Source organism: Panthera onca, chromosome B4, assembly GCF_046562875.1.
Source record: "Panthera onca isolate mPanOnc1 chromosome B4, mPanOnc1 haplotype 2, whole genome shotgun sequence".
Classification (NCBI taxonomy): Eukaryota; Metazoa; Chordata; class Mammalia; order Carnivora; family Felidae; genus Panthera; species Panthera onca.
This window is the reverse complement of record NC_138345.1, coordinates 27,609,125-27,624,230: the sequence shown is the minus strand read 5'-3', so window position 1 is coordinate 27,624,230 and position 15,106 is coordinate 27,609,125. Positions and strand designations below refer to the sequence as shown.

Sequence of the window (15,106 nt, the reverse complement as noted above, 5' to 3'; positions counted from 1 at the left end):
TTTTACTTTTCAGATACCAACCTTTGCCTTTTCTATGACATTTGCAAACTCTCCTACCCACAGGAAGCAGTGATGGGGAGAGAGCAGGAGGAAGCAGTCCCCGCTGTTGAGCGACGAAGCTCGAGGTTCAACCAGTCGTGTCTGGACGTGTCTTCTTCCTGTAAGGCGGGAGGCAAAGAGTCACCATCTTCCCAGACAGGAGACCTCTCCAAGACACAGGAAGGACCAGGAAGCACCTCTGCTACAGACTTTTGCAATTCTAAAGACTCTTGTCTACCAATACCAGTTCCGTGATGCGGGCTGGTGGAAGGGGGTTTCGAATGTTGGCCTTCGAGGTCACTCTCCCTTGCCAGTGTTAGGACACCCGCTGGCGTCCTTTTACAGCACGTGTGTGGATTAATCAAGTTCCCTCCTCCAGGAAAGTTAGCAAACATGTTCCTTTTCCCTCTGTAACTCCTCTCCCCGTCTCTTTCTCTCGGCGTGGCCCACCTCCTACATTTCATACCCTCTGCCAGCCGTGCTGCAGGTGAGGACATGCCTTCACATAGCATCTTCCTCCTGGGGGCTTTCATGCCACACCGAGGGCAGTCTTAGCGGGGATCAGCTAGGAGGGAAGCACTGCTTTGTGCTGCTTTCCACACCTTCTCCTGAGTGGCCGTTGATTTAGACCTTTCCACAGTCATACAGACAGTGCTGTCTCTGGGACAGTGCAAGTCTGAGACAGTGCAAGTCTCAGAACTTGGGAAAAGAGGGTTATTTGTGCTTGTGGCACATCCTCCAAATGCACTGAAAAGGCCGGTGCAGAAACACACGGGACACCCCCAGTGAAGGATATTTCGTCCATCCTCCCCTCACTGATTAGCAGTTGTCACTCGTCCCTCCTCCTAGCCTACAGCTTCTCTGGTTGTCTCCCTTGCCAGTGACAGAGGGGGTGTTGGAGTGGAATCCTGGTCGCCTTCACTTGCCTCTGCTGTCCCTGGATTCCTTCTCCAAGAACCTGTGTCTCTCCTTCTGGCCCACACTGACCTCACTTACCTCAGCCAGGAGAACTGAGTGGAGAGAGCCACCACGAAGGCTGAGGGGGCATCTGGAACTTCATGACAGTGTGGAGGCGGGGCTCACGGGGCTAGGGGAGGCAGCAGCGGAAGCTGAGCTTCTAGAATGGGAGAGACCTGGGGGCAAATCCAGCCCTGCTACTCGACGGCGGCTGTGACCCCAATCAGGTCACTAACCTCTCGAAGTCTCAGTGGACAGAGTATCTCCCACCTCAAGGGATCTTGAGGACCTCAAAGAGCATACGTTCTCTTCTGCTCACAGTCAGGACTTCTGACGTCACCAGACTAAAACCCCTGGTCAACATGCGATTCCTCTGTGCTGCTTTTATCTCATTTATTTTTTTTAAAGTGATTTTTTAATTTTTTTAAACCTTTATTTATTTTTGAGAGAGACAGACAAAGTGTGAGCAGGGGAGGAGCAGAGAGAGAGGTAGACACGGAATCTGAAGCAGGCTCCAGGCTCCGAGCTGTCAGCACAGAGCCTGAAGCGGGGCTCTAACTCACGAACTGTGAGATCATGACCTGAGCTGAAGCCAGACGCTCAACCAACTGAGCCACCCAGGCACCCCTCCTCCGTGGTGCTTTTAAATACCTTTAATCTGTAACAGCATCAGCTTCTTGTAGGGCACCGCGCTGTTGTTGGAATTCTGTTCGGTCAGGTTGACGCTCCGCAGGCTGACGTTGCTGAAGTTTTCTTTACTGGCTAAACCTGCCAGGGTGACTTCTGAGAAGTTGGAGTTGGAGGACACTGGGAGGGTTGAATAAGGAAACAGTGTGGGGGTGGGGCGCGGGGGAGCAAGACGGGCAGGTGAAAGGACAATGTTTACAATCAGAGATTCAGAACCAACTACCTTTCTCTTTGAAACTTAATCCTACGGGGGAGAACGTGCCCAGGTTTGGCTGCCTATGCAGTTCGGTGTTGAGTCACCGTACCAGGGTTTAACCCTGTATTGGAGTAGACACACGTCGCACCTCGCCTTGCAGAGAGACAAGAATTGAGAGACAACGTGGACCAACTGCTGTACTATAAAATCAGGAGCTGGACTCGTGTGTTGCACTTCCACTGAAAGCTGTTATAACTCCTAACAATCTTTAGATGTTAATGCAAATGCACCCCAAGGAAAACCACGAGATGTATTTTAACAAAAGTCTCTATACGTAGGCACTCTGTAGGGATGGCTTAGTCCTAATCTTTCTCCTGGAGGCAAAATGACCAATTAGCTGGTCTCCTGAGGTCTTCCGCCCCAGGATTAAGACTGTAATAACAAGATGCTGGGTTTTCCATGGCACCAACAGATGTGTACGTGACATGTGTCTATCGTCACAAAGCTATCCCCAAGCCCCCAAGAGTGGAGGTAGAGGAAACGTACCTAAAGTTTGTGCCAGCAAGCCTTTATTTCTTTAACCAATTGTTTAAAAAAAAAAAAAAAGTGTACGTGCTAGAGAGAAATTCAGCAAATTGTTTTGCTGGGATTAGGCTCTTTCTCGCGCTACTTGACAATTCGTATGGCATCGCGGTTTTGACATATGTTCTCTTAGTCAGTTACAACGAAAAGACTCAACCCTTTTTGTGTAAATACTGTGTCTCTAAGAAAAACTTCAGGAAGTAGGTTTATGAGTGCTGAAGGAAAATAACAATTATAGCGAGAATATTCAAACTGGCAAGACTGTGTATGCCATTAGCTCCACCAAGAAAACCACTGTTTCAGAACTATGGAAGCCCATGTTACCAGGCTGAGCAAAGCAGAGCATGGAGCTCTCTCCTCCCTCCCATTTGTTGCCTCCACCCCCAAGCCCCGGCGCTACCCAACTCATATCCCCAGCTCCGAGGCTCCTGACAGAAGCAATCTGGAAAGCATTGTTTTATGCGTTTAATAATATGAAAATCTAGGATTAGGAAAGGCAGCAGTTTGGGATGTTTTCTCGCGAGAGATCAAATGATTTGCTCTTGAGCAAGATTAAGTGGGGAATGACTACGTTTGGGCTCTGCAGAGCTGAAAATGGGTTCAATTACAAAGCCCAGAAACGTCCTTTTCCAATCTCTTGAAAGAAAAGTCAACCAAGCAGGATAATTTAAATTAACCAAGGGAACAGATGCTCCACACTGTTAGAATTTCTGGTAAAAGCCTTTAAATTCCAGGCAGGTGTGCACAGCACATGTGTGTGCAAACTTACTCATTTTTATGTGACGAGTGTCTTTTGAGCACATTATTGGCCTTAGCAAGGCAGAAAAAGAGGATTCAAATCACCTAATCACCAGTTCCAAAGCAGGGGTAGGGTGGTGGTTTCACATACTCACTCTTTTCTACTTTCATCCGCTTTGACTCCATGAAGGCAACGTTTAATCTCTGCTCCGTGTATTCCTGAAGGAGATCTTCTCTGGCTGCCAGCATTTTTAAGGGATTTTTGGAAGCCTGAACCCGGCGCTTGGGCCTTACTGCGCGCTTGTGCTCGGCCACAGAGGAGGTCAACCTGGGGAGCAAAGTGGAGCTGTGACCTCGGTCTGCGTATCATCCACACCTGGTTTATTTGGGGGTCTCTGACCCGAAGCGACAGTCTCTTCAATGTCACTTCCTGATTTTGTTGTAAGTCTTACAACTCCCCCTCCTGCCCGCCATTCCCTGACATGGAGACAGAATCTTCGAGATGGGGATTGATCCAAAATCCCAGAGGCTCTCCCCACACCACGCCCTGTGGTCTCTGCCTGGGGGCACGTCTGGTGCCTCATGGGGCAACTCATTCTATTACTCGATGGCTCTGAAGGGTGGGAAGTTCTTCCCCACCCTCATCAAACCCACGGACTCTTCCTAATTCTCCTGTTGGAATATTACATACATGTACTTCTGTCCCTGGCGAGCCTTTCAGGAATTTACAGCCAGCCCTTGCTTCTCGACTTAATTCTCTTTCCTCCATACTAAACTTTCTCTTGACACAACAGTTTTCCAGTTTCCTTATGAACCCCCACCCTTAACTAGCCTCCTCTCAGCCCTTTGTGCCTTTCTGAAAAATAACCACAACTTTGAAGAGTATGTTGGAATAAAGTAAGTCCACGAAACCAACTGTAACCGCCATACACACACTCAGCTCTCTGGGGCAGAGCAGACACGGGGAGGTGGGTGGGCCAGTCACACGGTTTCCTAACAGATTCTGCTGCTGCTCTCGACTTCCAACTGCACGGTCTCTGTGCTATCGTATAATATATAACATCGTCCTCTGTGTGTGTGTGCATAAACATAGATGTATATATGTTTACATATCATGACTTAAGCAATGACATTTGGGATGGGAGAAGATGAGAAATGGTTAAATAGCCATGTGTGCAAATACATAAAATATCATTTAAAGGTGGGAAATGGAAAATTCTTCATTTAAAAAAATGTTTAAGCTTATTTATTTTGAGAGAGAGAGAGAGAGAACGCAGATGTGTGCATCAGTGGGGGAGGGACAAAGAGAGAGGGAGAGAGAATCCCACGCAGGCTCCGCGCTGCCAGCGCAGAGCCCGACATGGGGCTCGAACCCATGAACCGTGAGATCGTGACCTGAGCTGAAATTAAGAGTCGACTCAACTACTGAACCACCCATGTGCCCCTGTTCATTTTTTTCTTAAGATAGAAAAAAACTGACAAAATGGAAATATGCAACAAATGCATCAGGAGCAGCTTAAGGAAAAATGTAGGATAACCACACAGACTTCTAGAAGAGACTGTCACTCTGACAATTTGTGGGGAATAGACAAATGTGATCGGTAGCTGTGGGCTTAGCCTGGCCAGCATATATGCTCCCCAGTTTCCGATAAGAGTACCTGGACTCTGGCTCTGGCTCTGAAGGGCATCCAGAGACCAGCTCTGGGGCACTTGGCATCTTCCTGTCCCTTGGCCACAATGACCGCTGTAGGGCTGGGCTCAGACCCTAGAAAATCAAGCCTGGAACCTGTGCTGGAAGGAACAACTGGGAAGAGAAGCAGCCTATGCTGGGGTGGCCATGGAGCCAAAAATTCCACAGCTGGGGTGGGCAACTCCTGCAACGCGGTGATAGCTTGGCTGGAGCAAAGCAGCCCCACGGAAAATGGAAAAGAGAGAGACTTCATTCTGAGGAGCCTCTGGAACCCGAATTCACACCTGCCCTTTTCAGCGAGTGAACCCGTAAATCCCTCCACACCTTTCTTTTGCCACAGTCAGTTTGACTTGGGCTTCTTTCTGGCACCTGCAGTGAAGGAATCCTAACACCATACCTGCTTTCCTGAGGTGGGTTAGCCATGATCTTGTGTTTGAAAAGAGACCCTTGGACATCAGAGAGAAGACTGTCGGGCCTATTAATTTCATAAATTATTGTAAGTTAAATAACACGCTTTACTGATGTTCTAGTTAGTTGTATTAGTTTGAGCCCATGTGATCCAAAATTTTTTCAGAGCGAGGAGTAAGTGAAAGGTGTAGAAATCTTTGCTAAATTGAGGGGTGGGGGCAGTATCTAAAAATCTGCAAAACAAGAACCAACTATGTAACAAATCCAGTGACATTGTTTTTAACAGGCCAGAGCAAACATGTGTGGCACACGCTGTGTATGCCAGATCTCCTGCGTGGGCACACATTCGCTCTGGAGCGCCCGTGTTTTCCCTACCCCACGGTGCCACGTGGCTGGCTCTGGAGAATAACAATTTGGCTGTAATGAGTTCTAGTCATAGAAGGAGATACAGTGAGAGAAGACCCTCGTGGAAGTGCTGTGTGAAGGCCGAGGTAGGAATCCGATCTCTGTGGGTGAAAGATAGAAACTAAAATAACTCACTTAGGGGCGTAAGGGTCGAAAATGACATCGAAGTCCTCGTCCAGCTCCACGGGGCTTCTCGGTAGAGTGTAGTCCATGCTGCGGTAAAACCTGGCAAAGGTTTCGTCATCGTCCAACTTCATCACCTCTTTAACAGATTTGCCGGTGACCGTGAGTACAGTTTCCTGCATCCCACCAACTATGAACAAGTGCAGCAAATAAATGACGTCAGATTCGTGTAAAAACACTACTCCAACTACGCCTCCCGATAGCTTAAAAATGATTCCCCCCACCCACGTTCCAGGAGTGGAGAAACATGGTAGTGATGCCCAGGGCTCTGTGGATGCTTCCTGGGCCTTATTGGACTCGTTGTGAGAGGACTTCTCGTCTGAAAACAGCTGGCACCATGAGAGCGGTAGGAGGCAGGTACTTGTTCCTTTTGCTACTGGAGGCAGACCCAGCCTCGGCCTAATTCTAGATCAGGAATCGGTAAAAACTTTTTCTGTAAAGGGTCATGTAGTAAATATTTCTGGCTCTGCATGGGAGGCTATATGATGTGTTGCATGCATCGGCTCTGCTGTGCAAAAGTGACTGCTGACAATACATGAACAAATGAGCATGCTTTCATTCCAATAAAACTTCAGGAACAAAAACAGGTGGAAAGCTGGATTAGTTTACTGACCCCTGGGCTAGATCACAGTCACAGATACATAGTAAGCTTTGAGTTGTTTGAATGTCTTGCCTTGCCAGTTTAGTTATTACATTACACTTTTATGTTTCTGGTATAAAGTGCTTTTCTGTATTATTTCCAACCTATTAGGGGGTCACTGTCAATAGTAGTAACTCCTAGTGCTTAGTATTTGATCAGTTTCAAGTACTGGACATTTTTATTAAGAGATGAGGCTATTTCTGCATATTATTCTTTTACTTTGTATACTTCGTGAACTTCTGTATTGAAATATTTATTCAACATCTATGCAGAAATCACTTGCAATAAGATATGTCAGCTGCTACATTATTAGAAACTGATATATACTATTTAAATTCCATCAGGCCTAAGATCATGTCGATTTTGTGTAATGCCTGCTTTCAAGTATAAGAGCCACATACCAAGTTCACAGTCCTGACTGGATGACATCCCAAAGATTGAGACTCAGAAGCCAACCTTATTGGGGGTCCCCAATCTAGTACATTATGAAATGAAACAGACCTTGGTAACCCAATCATTCTTGACTTCCTTTTTAACGTGATAAGAAAGATCATGCTTTCGCTATTAATTGATGAAGTCAACTCGAAAGAAGACAATTTAGCTGAGAAGAAGAAGCAATCAGATTTGTGATTTGGAGATTTTGAGAGAGGAGCAGGGGTGTTTTTTAGGTTTCCTTAGCTGCTCATTGAAATCTGCACCACAGTGTGCTCTAAGCATGAAAACCGAAGCTTCCCTCCAGCTTCTGGTATGTACCTTTGTTATTCAGCCTTCTTAGAAAGGTTTCCAGTCTGTCCAACTTCAGGTCTGATTCCAACTGCATGTCTGGTCTGGCTTCGATATCTAGGCAAGCGGAAACCATCCATGAGAGCTGCGACTCGCACTCTTCTGATCTGAGACCCACCGGTACAATTGGGTACCTCAGTGACTTACCTTCCAAGGGTTTAGACACTGGCGTGGTGCCCCTCGTTTTATTGCAAATAGGAGATGCCACTGGAGTTATGGCAGTGGGTGATGCCAAACCTGTAGAACATCAAAGGGGCGATTTAGTATCTCTGGATCATTTCTGGAGATTCCCAGGACCCTGCTGGCTATTAGTCCCAATGTAGATTTTACAACTTCTAGAACGTACACACATGTGCGAATGCGCACGCACGCGTGCATTCGGCAGGTGCCATGACTATGTAGGACCACTGCAAATGTGGATAGAACTTTATAGTTTCTAGGGACTATAATAGGTGAGAAGCTACTACAATGAGGACATGTGAGAACATATGCCCATAATCTGTAAATGGAATAAGAGTGTACAAGAGGCATCAGAATATACTTGAACAAACGGAGTGGTGGGTTCTGAAGCCCCTTTGAGGCGGTGGAGGTGGTTCAAGAGGAAGTATATCTGCACCGTGTCCCATAGAAGAAGTGGAGAATGGGCCGTGTCACAGTAGTGGGCTCGTGGCCCCTCACACTGGAGTTTTCCCGCAGGCGGGGATGCGGTGGGGGCAGTGTGGCCTTTGCGGCATCCTTCGGAGTGTGATTTTATTGAGCAATAGCCCAAGGAGTGCTAACCTTTTAGAAGAAAGACACAGAAGAGGTTGCACTTAAATTGATTTATGATTGTTGAAGGGTCACATCCATCTGGGGTGTGGCTGGGAACTAGCGATATGCTTTCACATCTATTTACCAAGGAGCAGAGTGGGGAATCTTTTAAGAGTGTAAAGGTGGGGCGCCTGGGTGGCTCAGCCGGTTAAGCATCCAACTTCGGCTCAGGTCACGATCTCATGGTTTGTGAGTTCAAGCCCCACATTGGGCTCTGCACTGGCAGTATGGAGCCTGCTTAGGATTCTCTCTCTCTCTGCCCCTCCCCCACTCTAACTCTAGCTCAAAAAAAAAAAAATATATATATATAAAATATATAAATATATAACTAGCTCCAAGATAAACGTATATATATACGTATATATATATATATGTACATATGTGTGTGTATATATGTATAGTATACATATATATAGTGTATATATGTATATATATATATATATATGTACATATGTGTGCGTGTGTGTGTGTGTGTGTGTGTGTGTGTGTGTGTGTGTGTGTGTATGGTGTAAAGGATGAAAGAAAGAGATTCCAGCACAGAGAAGGTAACTGGTTGGGACAAGAAACCTTAAATAAAGGCAAAGATGAGCACTTTGTTCCTCGCCTAGGTAGAAGGGATTGATAAGGAAAGGAACCAGTGCATTTACGGAGAACAGACTGAAATGTGAACGTTCACAGTATTCGCTTGTAATAAATATGAAATCATCAGATGACATTGCCCTTTCAGCACCCCTCAGAGAACCGCATCTGGAGAATACGTAACTAGGTGCCTATCGCTTACAAGGAAAAATGAATGAATGAATTGCTCTGCTCCTTCCTCCTGTTAGCTGGAGAGGGATGTGGAACAGCATAAAACTTTCAATGAAAAATACTGCAATGTACTTTAAAGTTTCAGTCTTAGGTGATATTCTAAAAGTGTTTCTCGGCAGGTACCTGTATTTACTTGATGATGTCAATAAAAATTTAAAAATTTACTTCAATAACCCGACCTGCCGCAGGTTTCTATCAGCGAGGAAGCAAATGTTCTTGAGAGATAATAAAGTAAAAGTTGGTATCACAGGCAGTACAGGTGCAGCTCGCCATCACCTACTAACAGGATGCACAGGAGAGGAAGAGTCCCTTAGCACAGAGATCACGAACGCTGAAGGGAGCAGAGGGGCCCCAACTCCTGGAAACCTGGCCCTCTGCACCATCGGGGCGCCCCCTGCCATCCGTTTAGGCAGCCGCACAAGAGCTCCTAGCAGTGGGACATCTCTATCCCAACTAAAGACCAGGGTTTTTCCTTAGGAGGGAGGACATGTAAATTTAAATGACACCAATAAGTCAGCCAGAGAAAAGACAGATATCGTGTTTTCACTAGGATGTGGAATGTGAGAAACTTAACAGGAGACCACAGGGGAAAGGGAAGGGGAAAAAATAGTTTAAAACAGAGAGGGAGGCAAACCATAAGAGACTCTTCAACACAGAGAATAAGCTGAGGGTTGATGCACACCCGAACCCACGCGCCCACGCGGTGCATGTCCATCCCTCCCCCCGCTCTGACCTTTCTTCACCATCCTGCCGGCCACCGTGAACTGGGTGGAGTCGTTGGCTGCTCCTTTGCCTTTGGTCTTCCAGGCTTCTTCTCTCACAGTGATGAGGTGCTTCCTCTCTTCGATAGTCATCTGGCTCTCCCGACTTTCTGTGACCCGCTGTTTGTAAAGTGTACCGGGGAGGAAAGGGGAGAGGGAAATGACAGAGACGTGAATCTTAGCAGGTGGCATCGCGTGAGCCGAAAGTCAGGCAAACAAACAGGAGGGCTACACTCTCCACAAACGTCTGTCACCGTTCTATCGGAAACAGGTTTGGCTTCCCTACTTCCAGCTTGGGTCAGAGATCGCCATCAAGGACAATGAAAATTTAGGTTAAAACTGTGATTTTTTTCTTTTTCCCACTCGTTTGTTTGGAATACTGGAACACCAAAATGATACTTGGGAAAAATCAACAAAAATAGACTGTCTTCGTGCCATGAATTTCCCAGGGTTTTAAAGTTGCTCTGTTCTGGGCCGCCTAGGTGGCTCAGTTGGTTGGTTAAGCGTCCGACTTGGGCTCAGGTCATGATCTCATGGTTCACGAGTTTGAGCCCTGCACCAGGCTCTGTGCTGACCGTTCAGAGCCTGGAGCCTGCTTTGGATTCTGTGTCTCCCTCTCTCTCTCTGCCCTTCCCCCACTCACACTCTGTGTCCCTCTCTCTCTCTCAAAAATAAACATTAAAACAATTATAAAGTTGGTATGTTTCACCTAGCTAAACTTGGCTGATTAGGAAATTTTATCCGTATATAGTCACAAAACACATGGTCAATCCAGAAAATCTCATCCACTTGAGTTCATGAGGAACACGGTCAATTATGAAGGAGAGAAAGCTGATTAGGAATAAAGTATGCTACAAGAGGGTTTTCTGGAACTCAGCATGCTTTTTCTGAGACAACTATGTTACATGGGCAGCTAGGCAGGTCAGCCCATGAAAGTGACTTTTAGGCCCTCGTATATCTGACATTGAGGATAAATTGTACTATAGACATAATCTACATATAGAAAAACATTTCCACCTAAAAAATATTTTCAAAAGCTTCTAACTGAAAGACACCTGCCTCTTCAGTTTCTAAGCCACTGAACTCATTTGGTCTGGGGGAAAGAGGCTTAGGGGGACTGAGGGAGGCCGGGCTCAGGACACTCGGGGCCAGTGCAGGGGAAGGGGTTGGCCAGGGACAGAGGGTGTGGATGATGGTGGTGGGGGACACTGGGGCGGGAGGCCTTCAGTGGTGGTAGGACAGAGTTTGCTTTCCCTTCTCCTCCTCCGTGGTGCTCTCCTCTCACTACCAAACCCCTCTCCGAGAGCGACTTGGAATTAGGGTCCTTGCGCAAATCATGAGTGGGAAAGTTCAAGAGAAGTGTTTTTAAATTTTTTTGACAATTTGTTTTGATAAAATTGGAAATGTATCCAGTGGCAGGGGGCATGGGCCGGGGAGAGAAGCAGGGGCAGGTGCTGTGGGAGCAAGTGTTGAGGAGGGCAGAGAGGAAAAGCCTCCTCCCAAGCAGAAGGAGCTTCCCTCGCTGGCTGTCCGCCCCAGGATGGCTCCCACGGCAGGGGTTCTAACACTGGCGTGGCCTCCTGGCTTTGTGCATTTGCTTTCACCTCAGCCTTTTCTCAGACCCGAGGTGTGCCCTTCCTGCCGGGGCCTTTGCTTGTAAGCTACAGATAAGCTTGCCTTCGCCTCTGCTGGCAGTCTCCCCAGCAACTCTTCCCTTGTGGGAAAACCGGGAGACCCCCGAGGGGCAGTATGTCAGATTCTGTCCCTCCACACAGCCCATCCCACTGTGGCCAATTAGCTTCCGTTAACTGACCAGCAGAAAATAACTTCCAGATTCATTCAGCAAGAAAGCAGAGATGGGCACAGTTCATCCTCCTCAAACACTGGAATAATGGAGGCTGATGCAGGAGAGGGTTCCTTCCCTCCTGTCCAGAAAAGATGTACATAAAACCACATCTGCCCTGACAACATATGGTTTCAGCCATGAACATGGACTTGTCCAACATCTAGTTTGTGAATCTTTTGTAGACGTCTTCTACAGAGCAATCACTGCCAGAAGGGATTTTGAGATCCTTGGTAATTTAGGTTAAAAAAAAACACACACACACACCCTTTTCCTGAAGAGATAGGACAACTAAAAGCAATGCCTGATCCTGGCTTGGATCCTAGACGGGGTGGGGTGGGGACTAAAAGGGACATGGTTGGGGTGGAAGGTGGGGGGGAACGGACACAGTTGGAAATGGGCTGTGGATTAAACATTGCATCAGTGTTGAATGTCCTCATCTGGATCACATTACTGTGGTTATGGAAGTAAGCCAGACTGAGTATATGCCCCCAAATCTCATACATTGAAACCTAAGCCCCCGTGTGACGTATTAGGAGGTGAGGCCTTTGGGAGGAGTTGGGTCATGAAGGTGGAGCCCTCCTGAAGAGGAGTAATGCCCTTATAAAGGACACCCCACAGAGCCCCCCTGCCCCTTCCACCGTGTGAGGACAGCCACCATGTGAGGAGCAGATGGTCGTCCAAGAACCAGCGAGAGGGCTCTCAGTAGACACTGAATCTACTGACACCTTGATCTTGAACTTTCAGCTTCCAGAACTGTGAGAAATCAATTTCTGTTTATAAGCCACTCAGTATATAGTGTTAGGGTAGCCCAAACTATCTATCTATCTATCTATCTATCTATCTATCTATCTATCTATCCATCTATCTATATCATGTATATGTATAGGAGACAGAAGGGGACAGGAGGAAGTCAGCAGTGGGGGCTGGGGTTGAGGGAGGAAAGGAGACATGAGTGGGGGCAGCCAGAAAGTGCCAACAGTTGGTGGCTTTGGTAAGGAGATGACAGTGCCCTATCTCAGTAACTTTTTTTTTTTTTATCAGTTTTAAATTTTATCCAAATAAAATATTATCCAAAAGTTAACAAGCCTTTTCCTTCACTTTCCCACTCATGACTGGGGGGATGACCCTCATTCCAAGGAAGTCTCTCAATCACATACCCTTATTAAATAAACTATGCCAGGAAGGCCTCGTCAAAATTCAAAAAAGATAATACGTTTTCTTTGAAAATGAAGTTTCAGGAATGGATTTTAATCAAATTAATATAGCACTTGGCTTAAAGCATTTCGAAAAGCATATGAAGCACCAAGAAAGTTTGCTTCTCCAAAGACCCAGATATCACCAGTTCTGGTGAACTTGGTGACACATCTCCAAAGTCCTGGGTGTGGTTCATGACTCAAAAAAATGGCATCCCCGAATCAACAACTCCATCTCCCAAAGCACTCAGATTCCCCTGGAGCTTCTGGAAGAACGTGGTGGATATGAGCCCTGGAATGATACAGCTGTTGTAGGACTTAAAGCTTCCAGTAGTTTGCCGTATCTCTATTATGGAGTATTTTTTTTCACTCCCTTCTCAATATTAAGATTAAATGTAAAAGCTTTTGCCTCTCTAAAAGTTTTATTTTAACTTTGCCAGTTAGTGAAATTGGTTTAGGGTCCCTACTTGCTTTTCTGACTTCAGATGGCTCTAATGGGGTATACAGTTTATTGATTCACTGAAAAAATACAGTTTCTCAAAAGTTGCTATTAAACTTTGAACTCAAAATGTGAAAACAAGATACACATCTTTGTCCATTTACTTTTTTAGCTTTAAATTTCATTATTGTCTTGTCTTGGTTTTCCCTTCTAAGGTTTTTTTCCTTGTTTAGAGAAGGGCGTAGTATTGTATCCTAATAAGTATTGTACCATTTTCCAGGCTTGTGTAGATTGGCTGGAATAGTGAGAGAATTGGGGAAGAAAAGGAATAGAAGCCCACTTGCCTTGTCCTTCACTCTTTCAAATGCAGATCTCATGAAGGTGGTGCCCTGACATGGAGACAGGGAGGGGAAGGAACAGTGTGTGTGTGTGTGTGTGTGTGTATAGAAGGCAGTGTAACAAGCAAAACAGTTGGGAAGCAAGGCAGGTCTTAGGGATGGACAGAGATTTGGTAGTACACTGCTTGAAATTATGTAAAGAGTCAATCTGCAAGAATGTTTTCAGGTTATGGCACTATTCTGTATACCTACTGAAAATGCCTAGTACAAATCTTCCCACATGTTGCTGACAGGTGATAACGGTAAGAAACAGATCTACCACGCTTTAATAGGATTACTACTCTCCCATTAACACAATTAGAGAGCTTCATGGTTAGGAAATACTGTGATCTGGCTTTTAAATTTTTATCTTATTCACATCTAGTTAAACTACAGTGTTGGAAGAAATTATAAGAGCACAGATGAAGTAGTAAAAATAAGGCAAAGTAAAAAATCAGTACTTCTTGCTTTTAAAAAATGCTATCACCATTTCGAATTCTGTGTACTGTTAAAAGAAATATGACTTTGCCCCCTCCTTTGGTGATTTCAGTACCTCATTAGTGCATGCAGCCTCAAGTGGCCTGAACAAAATATGAAAAAGACCACAACTAGGCTTAGACCTCAAAGTAACCATAACGTGGTCTTGCCACATCTACCAGGGACTAAGATGAAGGGAGGGGAATACAGGGAAATCTTATTCTGGTACAGTTGGGAGGCATGTGAGGAAGAAGAAAATGTGTGTTAAAGCCCAACAAAGAGACAAACAGTCCATTTAGACAGAACGTGTGTGCTGTTGTAATGCTCTGTTTTCTTTTCTGAGCCTCTGCATTAGTGAACACAGATACCAGGACTGCAGGAGGAAAGGAGTCTCAGAGAACACTGATAAGCTAATGCTAAAAGGTTGGTACGTAAAATATTTATCTGGGAAAGTTGTCAAGATACAAAAATATAGATTTTTAAGCCTATTTTAATGTTGAAGTGATTAAACATAAACTACCTGTGGTAAATGGCATTTTTCTTAAAACTTAAAAATATATGGAGAGATATCCCATGTTCATGGATTGGAAGCTGCAATATTGTCAAGATGCGAGTTCTTTCCAACTTCTTACAGATGCCAGTTCTTCCTACAATTTGGTACAATTTCAGTAAAAATCCCAGCAAGTCACCTTGTGGATTCTGACGAACTGATTCTAAAGTTTATATGGAGAGGGAAAAGATCCAAAATAGCCAATACAATATTGAAGGAGAAGAATGAAGTTGGAGGACTGACCCTACCTGATTTTAAGATTTACTGTAAAGTTACAGTAATCAAGAAAAAACCAAACAGATAAATAGATCAATCCCACCTGGGTGGCTCAGTTGATAAGCATCTGATTCTTGACTTTGGCTCAGGTTATGATCTCACAGTTTGTGGGTTCAAGCCCCACATCGGGCTCTTTGCTGACAGCATGGAGCCTGCTTGGGATTCTGTCTCCCTCTTTCTCTGCCCTTTCCTCACTTGCTCCCTATCTCTCTCTCTCTCAAAAAAAAGGGGGGGGGGGGAGGGAAAGAGCCCAGAAATA

At 45.6% G+C, this 15,106-nt stretch overlaps 1 protein-coding gene across 17 annotated transcripts in view; it reads right to left on the bottom strand.

Moving 5' to 3' along the window:
• Window positions 1-15,106, bottom strand: part of SVIL (supervillin) — a 230,723-nt gene that overhangs the window by 24,303 nt on the left and 191,314 nt on the right. For all 17 annotated transcript variants that reach the window (XM_078450304.2, XM_078450309.2, XM_078450306.2 and 14 more), the window contains 7 exons: window positions 9,662-9,809; window positions 7,456-7,545; window positions 7,279-7,365; window positions 5,838-6,015; window positions 3,355-3,527; window positions 1,648-1,803; window positions 22-158 (listed from right to left, as the gene is read on the bottom strand). In XM_078450304.2, coding sequence (XP_078306430.2) covers window positions 22-158; window positions 1,648-1,803; window positions 3,355-3,527; window positions 5,838-6,015; window positions 7,279-7,365; window positions 7,456-7,545; window positions 9,662-9,809 — 969 coding nt within the window. The remainder of the gene's footprint in view (window positions 1-21; window positions 159-1,647; window positions 1,804-3,354; window positions 3,528-5,837; window positions 6,016-7,278; window positions 7,366-7,455; window positions 7,546-9,661; window positions 9,810-15,106) is intronic.